The sequence below is a fragment of the Dermacentor andersoni genome, chromosome 2, assembly GCF_023375885.2.
Source record: "Dermacentor andersoni chromosome 2, qqDerAnde1_hic_scaffold, whole genome shotgun sequence".
Taxonomy (NCBI): Eukaryota; Metazoa; Arthropoda; class Arachnida; order Ixodida; family Ixodidae; genus Dermacentor; species Dermacentor andersoni.
Genome location: NC_092815.1, coordinates 27,533,185 through 27,549,011, shown reverse-complemented (window position 1 = coordinate 27,549,011; position 15,827 = coordinate 27,533,185). Strand labels below are relative to the sequence as shown.

Genomic DNA, 15,827 nt, shown 5'->3' with positions numbered 1-15,827 from the left:
CGTTGATGCATCTGCCTGTCTGTCCCACATGCCCTTTTCCATAGTCCAACGGGGTGCAGTAAACCACCTCTTCAACACAAGAAACAGACAGTTTTCAGTGGGTCTTATAGCATCCACGAGGCTTGCGTATATCCTCGTTTACCCTCGCTCACAAACTAGACAACTTCAAAGGGGTGGAGAGTGCGATATCTACACCGGCACATTTCCCGATCTTTTTCAGATAGTAACTAACCCCGTGTAGTTAGGGCAAGATGATTACTTTCTTTTTTACCTGTCACCTGGTCAGTGGCACTGAGAATTTCGTTCTTACTTCTCTGCCCATTTGAAGCTGTCTAGTTTTTGCACGAGAGTAAACTTGTGGTTGGTGGCAGTGGCACCTTTCTATAAAGCTGTGTGATGCATTGATGTAGCTTTAGCTGGCACTTGCAGCTAGCGCACCAACAAAGTGAGAGCTGGACGTTAGAGTGTTCCTTTTAACAGTGGACTGCACTGTACTCTTGCATCTCAGTGATCCTTTCATTGCCTCTCCTCTTATTTTCTTGCTTGTCAAATTTCTCCAGCTTTTTCTCGTGTCAGGTTAAAGAAAACACCAACCATTTTGAGTCCCTGGGAAGTGTGCTTACGTTGAACACCTTTGAATGTGGTAACTGTTGTATTTAGGAGAAAGTTGATTTTAGATGTTGTCTCAAGTGGGCTTTGTCCTTACATCAAGGCAAGGTCACGATTGTGAAGCTTGTGAAACATCCAATTAAGATGGGACATATTGCAGGGCCGCAAGGTGTTTGGTGTGCCACTGGATCGGCTCGTGGGCGATGATGTGCGCATTCCCGTCGTGGTGGAGCGGCTTATTACCACAATTGAACTGAAGGGTCTTTACGTTGAGGGCATCTACCGAAAATCTGGCATTACTTCCAGGGTGACACAACTCAAACAGGACATGGATGATGGTGAGTTGCAGTGATGTGGCAATGAGTTCTTACAGCGGCGCAAATAGTACCTGATGATTGCTCTGTATTGCTGCATAGCTGTTATTGTTTGTCTATTTGCAAGGTGGGTAAAAGAGATTTTCTATTTCTTCTGTCTGTGAAACAAAGGATGAGTTTCGTGGTAGTGAAAATGCTTAATGTCGTCTGGTGCCTTCAAATAAAATGCAGTAGTTTATTTGTCGGCACTGCTTAGAAGTATGAGTGTGTGCTGTAGCTGAGTCATTACGAAATATCTATAACAAATTATTCTTGCATTCACAGAAATATTAAAATGATTGAGGGGAACAAACAATCTGAAATGCAATCTGATGCTGCGAACTTGTCCTCTGCCGAGAAAGATTAACATTGCCTGTCTCTAGTAGAAAGCAAAAGGTGACAGGTGTGATGCATGCACTGCATAACATGCCGAGGGGTTGCTTGCAGAAGTGTACAATCTATGCTCTTGCTTCATTCCTCTTCTTTGGTGGGAGGCATTGGTATCCAGCTCTGCCCTCAGGCACCAGCTCAGGCTGGTCCGGAGGGCAGAAAGGATGGCGAGGGCCAGCAGTGCCTTGGAATAGGGGCCTGACCGCACAGCGTTGCCCTGTTTTAAGGGCAACGAAGTTTTTTATGCAAATAAAGTTTTGTTCTTCGTCTTCCTTTGTTCACAGATCCTGAAGGTGTAGACCTAGATAGTTATCCCATCCATGTGTTGACAGCAACACTAAAGGCCTTCTTTCGTGACATGCCCGAGCCCCTCATGACTTTCGAGCTTTATGAGAGCTTTCTTCTGGCCACAAGTGAGTGTTTTGTTGACCTAAACATAGTAGCATCTCTGCCACCAAGCTTCTGCTTTTCACGCTGTGTCTTCACTTACCCTTGCCTAGATTTCCAAGACCCTGAGGAAAGAGCACAGGCTATTTTCATGGAGACCAAGAAGCTTCCGCCAGCACATTATGACCTCTTTGAGAGGCTGGCATTTCATCTTGCAAGGTATTGATGCATGGTTTATGCGCACCATCTCCGCAGACCATCACCATCATTAACACACTTTTGCCAACATTAAAACAGGAAGCTTTAATTTTGGCATCACGTAGAGTATTGTTAGAGTACAGTTAAAATTTTTGTTTAATTTGATGCCAGCCGAAGTCCTGGCCCGCAGCCGTACATTTCTATTTGACAAAGCTTATTTTATTTCCATCCTGAAATTGGCCTTCACAATTTGAACTTGACTGATCAGCACAAATGTGCCTGACCCAATTGTGACCCCAGCCATCACCCCAATGGTTTCTACATTGGGAACGCTAGGAAACAGTGAACACGTCGAACACATGTTATCTCCTGCCGAAAATGCCTATTTTCGGCCTTCCCGGAAAAGATCTTCACGCGAAAATGGGAAATCATAATGATTACCTTATTTACCTGTTTCTAACATGGCCATGTTTTTAACCAAGAAAATCTGCTTGGGATTTGCTTGCACAATGCAATTGTATTATGAGACCGCATTCCACAATTCAAAGCCAGGCCTATCGTCATTAACGCCACAAGAAGGGGACATGAGTCCCTGTGGCAGTGACGATGAATTGCTTTCAGTCTTTGCTTACAAAAGTTAATTCGAAATATAAGTATTTTTATGTGCTAAGCCTAGCATCAACAAAGTCTCATCACATGTTTACAGTGTTCCTGAGAATTGCATGCATTGCTGGACCAACTAGTGATGTGGTTAGTCTGTATGCATGGGGCACCATGCCATTTGCAATTTTTTCAGTGACGTTCAATAAATGGGGAATATCAAACATGCAGTGGGCTGTACAGAAGATGTGGTCCACAATGTGCTGTCTAAAAGTGATGACAGTGGACATTAAATATAAATACATTTCTATTCTGTGAAGGTAAACTTCATTGGTTCCATGTTTTTCCGATTGCTAGAATAGAATGCTTGCTGCATTCTTCTTGTTAAAAAGTTTGGTGTGCCTTATAATTCTGCTTTGTTTAGGAGCTCTAATGTAATTTCGGTGTTTACTGTCTACATTTAATGCATAAAAACTGGGTGAGTGTTAGATTTGGGGGCTTTTTAACGTCAGGCAAACACTGCTAAATGAAGCAGCGGTGTGTTATGTGTTTTTTTTTTTTTTTTGCCTCGTGTTTAATTAGACGTGCTAAAGAATAGACAATATGCAAAAGTCTGTAGTGGGCTTTCCCACAGAGCTAACGCTCCCTAAGCAAGATGACCACATTCCTGCTAGTAGCGCTGGTAAAGCTGAGAAATTCGTGTTAAAACCTGGTGTGGGGAACGGATGGTGGCAAGAATGATATTCCTTTCCGAAAAGCTGCTGTCGCGCTACACTGGCCCATACCGTGTGGTGCGACAAGTGACCGATGTCACGTATGAAGTCATCCCCGCCAACCTCTTAGCGTCATCGTCGGCTGCAAGTGACATCGTTCACGTGGCGAGACTAAAGCCATACCACACACCTTTCACCGCGGATGTGTAGATCAAGCACCGGGACGGTGCTTCTACTGCCGGGGGTGATGCTACGGAACAGCCGTTACAGTGTGGCTGCACTGAGGAGAAAGACGACGATGTGGCCCCGCTTGAGATAGCGTCGCCATCTTTGCCACCGTTGGTCTACGTGTAAATATATTGTAAATAGACTTGTACATCAGCTACACTAACAATATCACTGACCCACATGTTGATACTTCAATTACAATTCTAGCCCGACATCCACCATCTTGCTTGTGCCAAAGAAGGTGTGTGGAGAACTGCACTTGCGTGTTTTGCATATTGTCTGTTCTATCAGTCTTGTCAGTCTTGTCAAGGTCGAATGTATAGAAGTCTACTGTATTATTTTTTATTTTTGTTATACATGCTGTACGTAATACAGATTTTCGCTAGTTTACCTACAGTTGTGAGAAATTGCATATCAATTTGGGTATTAGATGTTCTGCTATGTATTTGAATACGGAGCAATCAACTGCTGTTTGCTTCAACAATATAAGACTAAGAAATTGCAGGAGGGCAAAATTTCTGCTGAAGAAAATAATCTGCTCTGGTCGAATTTTTGAATGGTTATCAGCATCAAATGCACACCACTAAAAACAAAATTGTGCTTAATTTTACAGACAAAGCATTTTTGTGTTTGTGCATAACAAAGTCTTGTGATGTCCATGATGACCTGTCACTTTTTAAATGCCCTGCCATTTACTCATGTGGCATGTTTCTCAAGCCAGTTCAGTGTTGCGCATTCAGATCAGTAACTGAAGGCCTTTTTGGAGTTTACATTTAGCTGCCTTTGTCTGCATTCAGCTAACGACTCCCCAGCTACCATGTAGTCTTGTTGAGCTAGTTTTTGCACATTCTATTATAGGGAACTGGTGTACAAGAGTTGCACAAGAAGAAAACAAATATGGTTAAAGGAAGCACAGGACACTAACCCTATGCTACTGTTTTGTGACAGGACACTATATTAGATATACCTTACTGCTACATATCTGCACATTCTCCCCAGGTATCATTGTGATATAAATTATATGGACTCTCCAGGCACATTTTTGTTGTCGCCATCAATGTGATGGTCCATATAAAGTTCAAGGGTGATAACTCCGTCACTGCTCACTGTAGGCTGTATGAGCAAGTGAAAGCACGCAAGAGGAGCCAACGATTGTGGCTCAATCTGGCGCGCATGAGGCAGAAAGATGGAGAGCAAACGCACCGTTGTCCATCGCTCGAAAGGCCTTAGGGGATGAGAGGGAGGGGAGGCGGCGTTGGCCGCCGGTAGCAACTGCGTATTTCCCAACCGGGCAAGGGGAACTGACGAGCGCAGCTCTCGCATGAGAAACGGAGGGAAATGGGAAGGCAGCATGGGAGGGAGGAGGGGTGCAGCTTTTCCGCCAGAAACTGTGTTGTTTGCTCGGCAGTGCACGGTTGCACTCACCGTATCTTGAAAGCCAGCTGCAGATGGCTCATACCTTTGTGCGTGCTGTTTTCTCGCCGCTGCTTGCGTTGAAGCGATAGGCAGCACCAAGATCACCTCACTCGCTGCTGCTGCTACCCTGCTTGCCCACACCAGCGTTTTGATAGCGAGTGTCCTCGGTAATCAAGTGTGATGGGTTCGCGCTGACACCAGGTTTGTTAATTCAGTTAGTTAGCGAATGTTTCCAAGTTCATATGGCTGATCAAACTACTATCCTTGCTTCGTATTACTGTCTATGAATTTGCTATGGCAATCGATGCTCCGCCTTTCGGGCAAAGCTGTGACTTTTTAAAAATATCTTTGGTTGCGCTTTTTGGCAAAGAAATCCACATTGAGCTACTTATGCATGCTTGCATGAATTGATATAGTGCTGTATTTTTCCGAGCTACCTGACACTTGGCTTGCCAAAGGAGTCATGCATGGGCCACCTCTTGTAAAATAATGTTAGCCTGGGCTCTTTTGTTGATGCACGATTGGTCAAGGTGTGTGCATCAACTTCATGCCAAACGCATTGATTTTGTGCAATGCAGGGTGGCTCAACACCAGGAGTTCAACCGCATGTCACCCGAATCACTGGCCATTGTCTTTGCACCGTGCATTTTACGCACCAACAAGCGACTGCAAGCGCAGGACACGCTTGACTGTGTCAACAAGCAGACCATGTGAGCACTTGCTTGTAATGCAAACTTTGACTGAGTACCACTTAGGCAGCCCTAGTGAGCAGTGCTCACGCACTGATGCCAAGGTCTCAAAAGCAGGAATGTTCATTTTACACTTGCATATCAGGGAATTCGAAGCAACCTGAATTATGGTAATCCATAGTGCTTCACTGTAGTGCTTGCACTATTGCAACACTTTTCGGACATGCAGTACTTGGAGACATACACTAAGGCTGCATCATTTCAATATTGTTTGAAACATTTATGTGGCACTTGTGCCTGATCACACCAATATGAAAGTCGCATCTTTGTATGTCAGTCTGCTGAGTCTTCTGTTTCTGAGCACAGTGCCGCGAGTTTGTAGCAGTATTGTACTAGTTATGTCATGAGAATGTTCTCTTTCCCAGATGTACTGATTAAGAAATCTTTCTAGATAACAAGCTTGCTGAAATGCTGTTATGTATTCGTTATTTTTGTGGCATAAGTCCTGTGTAGAGTGAAATCATTAATGCTAGTCACCTTCAATACACATTAGCTCATTTTATGCATGAAAATGTGGTTTGTAGCACATGAGCAGCAATGTATAGCTGGTTTTGGATGTGTGTCTCTACTGTCTGTTTAAGTAATTTTTTGCATGTAGTGAGACAGAATGTTTTGTTTTCTCGTTACATTGCAGCTGTGTCCGGTGCATCATCCAGGAACAGCTGAAAAAAGTACAGAACACTTTAGCTGACATTGACACACTGGACACTGCAGTCAGCACTGTTGTTACAAGGCTGAGTTCACTGCGTTCTTCAAGAGTAAGCATTGTCGTCAGTTACTAGACACAATGCTCAAGGGCTTTGTCGATGTTCTGGTATTTGTTTCAGCTCTTGATTCTTGGTGAAAATATAGTGTGTATTCTTGTTTAAGGGTGGGCCGCGCACTTTTGGAAATTATCTGTGCATAGTCTGCACCTGCCTTTCCTAAGCTTGCGCATTGTCAAGCCTGGTGACACAAAAAATGGTTTGCCATCTTTGTCCGGCATTGATACAGTGCTTAGTTGTGTATCACATGGCTAAGTCGTGTATCGCATGGTTTGCTCTTCTGTTATTTCTGAATTTGTATAGCCTACTGGCAGGAATTTCATTAACGTAAGCATTGGTATCATCACAAGATTCATATCCCACTGCCCTGTGGCTTGTCCTTTCAATGAAATGGTTCTTTTCCTTTCTGTTTGTGCAGTGTGAACATGCTGCTTTCGGTAAATGGTACCTACCACTGTGTTCTGACTGCATGCGCATGCACCCACAGTGCACTGAGGTGTTCTTTCTTTCATTCGTGCATTTGTGCAATAAGCTCCGACGCATGGGACAGAAATTCCCAAGGATAGGGAAAATATTAAAAATTTACCTTTGTACTAAACATGAGTACTGAACCATTCTGCTTTGTTGCTCATTTCCTTGTTTCATATGTTTAATTAGTGCAAGTAGTCGCTCATTGTTCTCTGGCACCAGGCCTTAAATATAAAAGTCAGAATTGCAGCTTACTTCCCTTGCATTCGCTGCTTAAAGTGACGCGCAAACGTTTCACAGGTTTAATGCGCATGTTATTACAAGAGTAATGTGCGTTGCAGTTGTCACTAGCGGTGGAGACGAATGGCAGCCAGCTTCCTCCACCAATCAGCAGCCGGGATGATGAAGAGGAAGAGGCTCTACTTACACAGCAGATAGAGAGCCTGGAGAAGGAAAAGTGTGTACTACCTTCTCTGCATTTTTGCAATATGCTTAGTTGCCCAAAGCTTTGTTTCATTGGGTTGTCAATTGGGTTTTAATGTAGCAGGGTGGCACATGTGAGCTAGTTGGGGGCTTTTAGCAATTTCTTGTTATGTTTGTGCTGTATGCTGGGTTTGTAAGCTTGAACTACTAAGAAAAAAACTAGCCAATGATGGCTAGCAATTGGTTTTACAAGTGTACATGTTGTGTCAGTGATGGATATAGGTAATTTTTTTTTTTTACCGAAAGACTGTTGGCATGGCATATTGAAGGCATCGCCACAACATTGTAAATTTGGGATGAACCACATGCCATGGCAGAATAAAAAAAATATTTTTTCTTCGTTCATAAGCATGCTAGCGAAGTGTCTTCATAGAAAAGCCAACTTATGGATCTTTTTGACACTGCACAGAGTTTGTTTGCATATAAGAAATAATTCAATTTAGCCAGTTTCTATAAAGTTAGGCTTTACTGCTGCATTAAAGGCATCTAAAAACTATTACGTCTTGATTTGTAGGCCCCCCAAAGAAACTATTTGAAAGCAAATTGGGAAAACTGGGAGAACTGGGAATTCTCAGGGATCTTGAATAGTGTGGAAATACTCGGGGAAAACTCAAGGAATTTGTGCTTCTATCAGGGAAAACGAGCTGTCATTTTATTGAAAGGGAACGAAAGTCGTAATGCTAGCTAGAGCAACAGAGAGCAATTTTAACGAATCGTCTTTGATGCCATGTGCACGGGAGTAGTTGCCAGTGTACAGTCAACGACCGATTTACTGGAAGCCCGATAATTCGGGTGGCTTCGCGGCGCCACCAAGTACCCCATAGAGTCAATGTATAAGAACGTCTGGAATTTCAGATGCAAGAAACCTTCACCATCTGATTTTCTGGACTTTTTGCCATAACCGCGGATCCGAAACGGCATTAATCAAAGCCACCACTGCCATCATTTTGATTACCTCGCCGCCTCAAATGGCGCTCACATGGAGATCCGCTGACGACCGCAACCACTACAGCAATGCTAGGCCTAGCTGCTTCGACTTTCGCTATTGAGTTTCTTGCTGTTCGGCGCCGTGTTTTTCATTGAAAGAATTCACCGCTGTGAGCAATGGCACCGACTCCGCCTTTGTGGTCCTCGCGATTGGCTTCGAAGTTTGGAAAACACGACACGTTGCACAATGCCGGTTCCCTAAAGTCAGCTTCGCCTCCATACAGCAACGTTATGTGGTGAAGCATTCGCAAAAGTATTGTGTTCAAGCATAACAAGCATGGAAAGGAGCAATTGCCACGGGACACAGTATGTATTCCTTAATTATACACACATGTACCCGCAATCTCCTGTCACAGTACGAGCACTGATATCCCTAATAAGTGTACTGGCAGGCCTACAGAGCTTTTTGGATGCGTCTGTGTCAATTGGAGCCCTTAAGGGCAGTAAAGACATGCATTCATTTTTTTTGAAGTGGCTGATTTTTCAGACGTTTTCGCGGCCCCTAGGGAGTCCGAAAAATCGGACGTTGACTGTACAACTGACCAAGAGGGGGCTTCGAATGGTCCGTGGGACGTACGCACGGCAGAAGGAACACAACAACAGAAAGGACCTACGCATTGAGGAATGAATGGGAAAGGAAGCATGCAGCCACCACTTTGGAGGAGCTTGAGCTCAAAAAACAAAAGCGTTGGCTGATGCCGAGATGTGGGTGTCCCTCATCCAAACCAAAATAAACTCTTTAAAGCAGTGAAACATAACACTGAGGCATTGTGTGCGGTCTTAGAGTATGTCAGGACAGTTGAGGCTGACTTACCAGCTGTTGAGAGAGAATCTCACTTGTGTCAAAGTTCGGGCCTCATACCAAGGAGCTTGCTGTCAGTTGATAGAAATAGCTCACATTCGAAAATATTTGCTTCTGTATGCACCTCCTTTTTATCCGTATTCGAGAATGTTCGACTCGATTTGCAATGGGTTTTACCATATTTTTGAAGGCATTTTATTTGCTCTGCATTTTACTAACCCCTCCCTTCTGTTCTCTTTTTGAATATACACTACTCCTTACTATCCAAACTGGATTAAGTAGCTCTTTTTTTAAATTTTTTCACATGCTTACTAGAGAGTGACAGCATTGAGTGACATAGTGTCAGCCCGTCTTGACATAAAGCAAAGCTCTGCGTCACTCACAAAATTTTGCAAAGGCGGTCAGGAAAAACCTGGAAAACTTAGGGAATTTGGAAATGTCAACTTGGTAGACACCCTGAATGTCACTTCTGATTCAGTCTTCCTCATCTCTCTCCAGGGCGCTGCTGACTACAGTGCTTCCAACATTGGCCCTAAGTGGATCTGATGATGATCTATTGAGCACAGACATGGACAGTGCTGCGGGAAGCCTGGATGATGTTCGGCCTTTTGATGATGCTGGTGAGTGTAAGCTTTTAGAATATAGCTGCAGAAAATTTTATTGCTCTATCTCATTGCTGTTGTGGTCGGAAAGTCAGTGTGGTGGCTTAGACGTCACAAACATTAACAAGGACAAAAAGAGTTTTTTTTTTTGTTTTCTCTTTTTCTGCTGATTTGTTCAGCCAAACCCAACTGTGGTGGCTCAGTCACTGCAGTGTTCTGCTGCCGAACATAAGGTTGTGGGTTTGATGCCAGGCTATGTGGGGCCTGTGTCATGCTTTGGGTGCATGTTGGAGAAGACCAATGGTTAGAATTGATCCAAACTATGGTGTACTTCACAGCTCCTGTGTCTTTGGCATACTAAAGCTCATCATTCACTCAATTGATGTTTGTCCAAGGTAGCATGGTAATAGCAGGCATCAACGTGATAACTCCAACAGGCGCTATGGAATCTGGCTGACATAAAAGATGAGTAAGGAAATCTAAGCAAGCCAATGTGTTTACACATTTCATTGTTTCTTTCACACAGACACAATAGAAAGCATTACAGAATTCAGTGCATGAGCATTAGTGACAAACGAATTTGATTGCAATAGCAATTACATGGACCTTTGCGCTGGTGCAGCATGCTATTCTAGTGCTGACGGCACGTGCACAACCCATGTGTGGAGAGTTAGGAGGCCTCCAAAAATGCTCAATGCCTCTGGCTATAAAAGCAACGAATCCAAGTGGACTCGCCATCATGCTCTGCTCAGTTAGCTCTGTGGAGGCAAGGGCAGCCTTCTGACTTCCGCTGCTGGCATGGTCGTTGTGTGCACACACATTAGCATTTCTGCTGATGAGCTGTGCTGCTTACCACGCCATGGTGCACACTAATCTGAGTAGAATAGATAGTAAATGTCAAGCTAAAACTTTTCGCTGGGTGCTGACAAACACCAAAGCTGTTGGTTTCAGCTTCAAGGTTTGATGCCGCTAGTGCTGCTGCTGGTTTTCCTCATAATGGCAGCGTTATGACACGCCTGGTATCTGTGAGGGTGCTGTTCCTGCTGCGCTGCAGCAGTTGTGTCGCATGCTCCATCTCACCATGTTGCCTCTGCATATTGTTGGAACACCTTGTGCAAAGCTTGAGTGCAACACTAAAGCTTCGCTGTAGACACACACAACAAAATTTCTACAATAAAAATGTTGTTTTGCATTTATTTTAGTTAGATTTCAGTGCTAGGCTAGCTACCTCTGAGGATGCACAACTGTTGCTTGCAGTGGTCGCACCACAAGCTCTTGGTGTCAGGTTATTTAAAAGCTTTGAAGACCATTGAGCTTGCTGCACAACGGTGACACAACATTTTCAAGTTTGATGGAATATGAGAACCTTAAAGGGCCTCAACTTGATAGCTACAGAAAAGTAACTGTGTGACATGGGTATTCAGGAGCACACATTAGTCATTGATACCACAGCTGAAATTACTCAGTAAAACAGTGCTCATTAAACATGTTCAATACATGAAACAAGTGAACAGCTCTCGCGCCACGCAAGCAGGCATGTCAGGTGCCTTTTTTCATATATTGCAAGCTTTCTTTAGGACGCAGGAAAAATCATTATGTAACAAGTAGGAAGTCGGAAACTGCCAAATTAGATGTGTCGTAGAGCGCTGTACAACGTCCTCATCTGAACTTTTGCCTTAATGTTAATACTTGCAATGTGGCTGATTAATCTTGACTAATTATATATAATTAAGAAGAATACAAAAAATTGTGTGATTTGACCTATAGAATAGCCAACAACATGCATATAGTCACATACTTCTAGAGTGCTTCAGCATATTTCTAAACCTTTTCTAAAGTTTTCTGGGACACCCTGTGTGTGTGTGTGGGGGGGGGGGGGGAGGGGGGGGGGTCATATCATAAGAAGCCAACAAACACTAACACCAAGGAATACATAGGGGAAATTACTCTTGCTTAATGAAATACAGAAATGATAAATTAATGGAAATAAAAGTGGATGAATAAACAACTTGCCACAGGTAGGAACCGAACCCACAAGCTTCGCATTTCGCGTGCGATGCTCTACCAATTGAGCTACCGTGGTGCCGTTTCCCCATCTACTTTCTTGGGTATTCATGTGTCCTAGTAGAATCCTGGAAGTGTTAGCCAGCACCACCACTCACAGACCTTGGCGGCGGACGTGGAACATTCTTTTTGCTGCAGGCGTCACAAGAATGTGATCTTTTTGGGTGAAGGCAACTGGTCAATAAATCCACACACGCTACCTGAAGGCATCAATGTTGCCGGATTCGAGACCCTCGTTATGTAATCGAAATGCGAAGGTTGTGGGTTCGGTTCCCACCTGCAACAAGTTGCTTATTCATCCACTTTTATTTCCATTAATTTATCATTTCTTTATTTCATTTATTAAGCACAAGTAATTTTCCCTATGTTTTCCTTGGTGTCAGTGTTTGTTGGCTTCTTATGATATGACTAATAATAATTGGGCCTTTCAGTGGACCCCCCTTTCTTCTCGTTTGTATATATATACATATATGCAGCATCCATATTTGCACATAAGCCTGAGCATGGGACAACATGCTATCTCAACATGTTGAAAGAGTGAGAGAGAAAGAAAATAGAAAGCTGTATCATCAATATGTTGAAAAGAAAGAAAGAAAGCCCAGTGCTGAGCGAACAAATCGTGTAATATCACTCACAGGCAGTCTATCAGATTCATGTATCTTTCTATGTTTCCACTTAACCATAGTCTTCTAAATACAGCGAGGCAATAAGTCTCTGGACACATGCATACTCATTGTCAGTTCTTGCACTTATAATTCTGTACTACAGTTAGTTGAAAATGATTTGCAATATCATCAATCTGTTTGAAGCCAAAAGGACTAAGTTTAAACAAATCTATGTACTGACCATCATTCCCTTGGTGGCTGAACCGCCATACTTGCAGCTCCCGTAGACACTAGTGCCAGAGTTTCCTCTGGTGATTTGTAGGAAAATTTATGGTTACTAGAACAGAAGTCAATGAAAGGAAAAATTGTCATCCACCCAACTGTAGCACGAAGCTACAGCAGAAACCCATACAGGTTTCTTGGGAAGATAGTTTTACAGTCGGGAAAAATTCGTCCTTGTTTGGGATCCAAACCTGAGACCAACACCTAACCAGAGCAGTCGCTCTACCATCTGAGCTAACCAGGAGGCTAGCATTTTGCAGAGTGAGGCTGAATTAATCGACAAGTCGAAGCACAGGGGCACTCAATATAACAAATCAGTTCTGCGGAAGCCCACAAGGTGGAGGAAGGTCCACTTTCCTACACCTTGTGGGCTTCCACAAAACTGATTTGCCAAGATTTGCCAGGAACAAAGATTTCCTATGCTTCTAAACAAAAGAACAAAGGTGACAGCACTGGAGGAAGCCCCGCTCCTGCAATGGAATAATATTTATTTATTTATTTACTTATTTATTTACTTATCTATTTATTTATTTGTTCATTTATTTATTTAGTTAGTTATTTACAGTATCGTCAGAGTAAGTATACATTATAGAGGGGAGAGGCTACATAAAGGAGCTTAAAAATGAGATTATACAGAAAAGGCACAGTATAAGTAACAACAAAAAATTATGCTAGCTCACTAATTTGTACATCATAATAATAAAAAAAAAAAACATAGGGGTAGTTCACCATAGAAATCTGATGATATACTTTTCAATACAGAAGTTAGGAATGATACATCAATACATGCATAGTTAAGTTGCAAATGTCGTATTTATACAATGAAAAAGTCACATGGTGTATTAACCCCCCAAGTTCCATGATTTAAGTGTAGTTAACTAAAGCATCTCTAAATTGAACAGGATTACTTATACTAACAATAGATGCTGGCAGACCATTCCATTCGTTGCATGTTTTTGGTAAAAATGATTGCGAGTGTGTTAGTGTGTTAGAGCGAGGCACATTTACCTTATGCATATGATCTCTGCGGGAGGAGATGAATGGTTCTGGATTAATCCATTCCGACCGAAGCGCTGCGTTCTGGTAGTAAATCTTATGAACTAAGCATAGGCGTGATTGTTTCCTGCGGGTTAACAGCGAAGGTAGGTCCAGCATAGTCTTCATTTGTGTTATGCTTGCCGTACGATGGTAATTAGTTATTATAAACTGAGCGGAGCGATTCTGGATGCTTTCAAGGCAGTTAATTGAGATAGCATGATGTGGGTCCCATACTGATGATGTTTATTCCAACTGTCAATGAACATATGTCGTGTATAACAATTACTTAAGTGATAAGGTGCGAGCGAGAAGTTTCTGCAAAGATATCCAAGTGTGCGATAAGCTTTGCTCGTTATAAAGTCGATATGGTACTTCCAGGATAAGTTATAGGTTATATGGATGCCGAAATATTTGTAGTTTCTTACGCTCTCTAAAGGAATGTTATCAAGTAAATCGGCAGGACAAGCTTCATTAGTACGGGATATTCGCATCAATTTACATTTCTTGATGTTAAGTGGCATGTGCCATTTTGTAGTCCAGTTATGCAGTGTGTTTAAATCGTCCTGAAGAGTGGAAATATTAGCGTCAGTACTAATTTTGCGATATATTATGCAGTCATCTGCAAAAACACAAATTTTAGACTAAATGTTATCAGGCATATCGTTAACGTAGATAAGAAATAACAGCGGCCCAAATATAAACCCTTGTGGAACGTCAGATTTGACTGGTGTTAGAGTGAATTAACTTAATTAGCGTTTACTAATTTCATGTGGTGTGTTAGAAATGCTTTTATCCAATTAATTACATTAGTATCACTGTTTAGTGCAGTGAGCATAGGTAGCAATAATGTGTGGTGTGCTTTGTCAAATGCTTTAGGGAAATCAAGAAAAATACAGTCCGTAAGAAATCCTGCATCCAAGTTGGAATGCACGTCATTGGTAAAGCAAGGAAGCTGGGTATCACAGGAGAAAAAAAAAGCAGTTTTACAAACACCGTGTTGGCTAGATGTAAAGAAATTGTTACATTCAAGATGATTGATTACCTGAGAATAAATTACATGCTCCATTATCTTACAGAGCACTGAAGTCAAACTAATGGGCCTATAATTATAAGGGTTATGCATATCACCAGATTTATGAATTGGAATGATCTTAGCCATTTTCTAATCTAAAGGCAATGTGCGGCACATTGTGAAGCGACTGAGACAAAAATGTATTCCAAAATTATCAAGTAATACTCACTAGTGCTGTGTAAAAATTTAATGTTAATTCTATCAACACCACATGACGATTTTAATTCTAATTTATGATTGATTTAATACCGTTACTATTAAATGCTTTGGGATCCATCTGGGGGTATTCTTTAGGTCGTATTTCAGGAGGTGCAACACGCAGACACTGCGAAAAGGCCTGTATGAACATGTCATTTAGCACATCAGCGCATGCGTGGTTGGTGATTGCGCTCCCAGTTGGCAAAGTTAGAGTGATATTTCTAGTGCTGTTTCCTTTCATAGAACTCCAGAATGCTTTACTGTTAGTTTTCAGTAGCTTGGGAAGGGTAACGTTGTAGCAGGAAAACTTCGCAGACCGTAAGTTAGAAAAGCACGTGGCGGCAGCGGATTTTTATGAGAACCAGTGTTCAGGATTTAGTGACTGTTTAGCGATACGAAATAGGCATTTCGTTTTGTTACTTAGTCTGTTAAGGTGCCTGTTATACCATGGCGCGTTACTATTTGAATATATATGTCGGACTGGAATATAACGATTTCTTAGATCAGATACTTTTTGTTTAAAGAGGCACCAAGTTGTCTCGACAGAACGATCAAGATGGCCAAGTAGAAGCATGTCAAGAAAAGAAGCAAGTTTGTTGTTTATTGTAGAGAAGTTAGCCTTTTTATAATCTATTTGTTTAAATTGTTTACGTTTCAGTGGTAGTGATATTGTGATTGTAAAATGTAATGCATCATGTTCGCTAAGGCCAGGTAAGTGCGTTATTGGGGATATAACGTCAGCTGACGAGGTCAGCACAAGATCAAATAATGATGACTTAGTGCCTGCTACATGTGTTGGAAGAACAACCGTTTGTACTC

The 15,827-nt window shown here is 42.3% G+C and overlaps 1 protein-coding gene across 2 annotated transcripts in view; it reads left to right on the top strand.

Annotated features, from left to right (window-relative positions):
- LOC126542533 (unconventional myosin-IXa-like) overlaps positions 1–15,827 on the top strand; it is a 99,912-nt gene that overhangs the window by 78,744 nt on the left and 5,341 nt on the right. For both annotated transcript variants that reach the window (XM_050189646.3, XM_050189645.3), the window contains exons 36-42: positions 770–947; positions 1,637–1,765; positions 1,853–1,958; positions 5,473–5,604; positions 6,278–6,401; positions 7,217–7,332; positions 9,646–9,767. In XM_050189646.3, the coding sequence (XP_050045603.1) occupies positions 770–947; positions 1,637–1,765; positions 1,853–1,958; positions 5,473–5,604; positions 6,278–6,401; positions 7,217–7,332; positions 9,646–9,767 (907 nt within the window). The remainder of the gene's footprint in view (positions 1–769; positions 948–1,636; positions 1,766–1,852; positions 1,959–5,472; positions 5,605–6,277; positions 6,402–7,216; positions 7,333–9,645; positions 9,768–15,827) is intronic.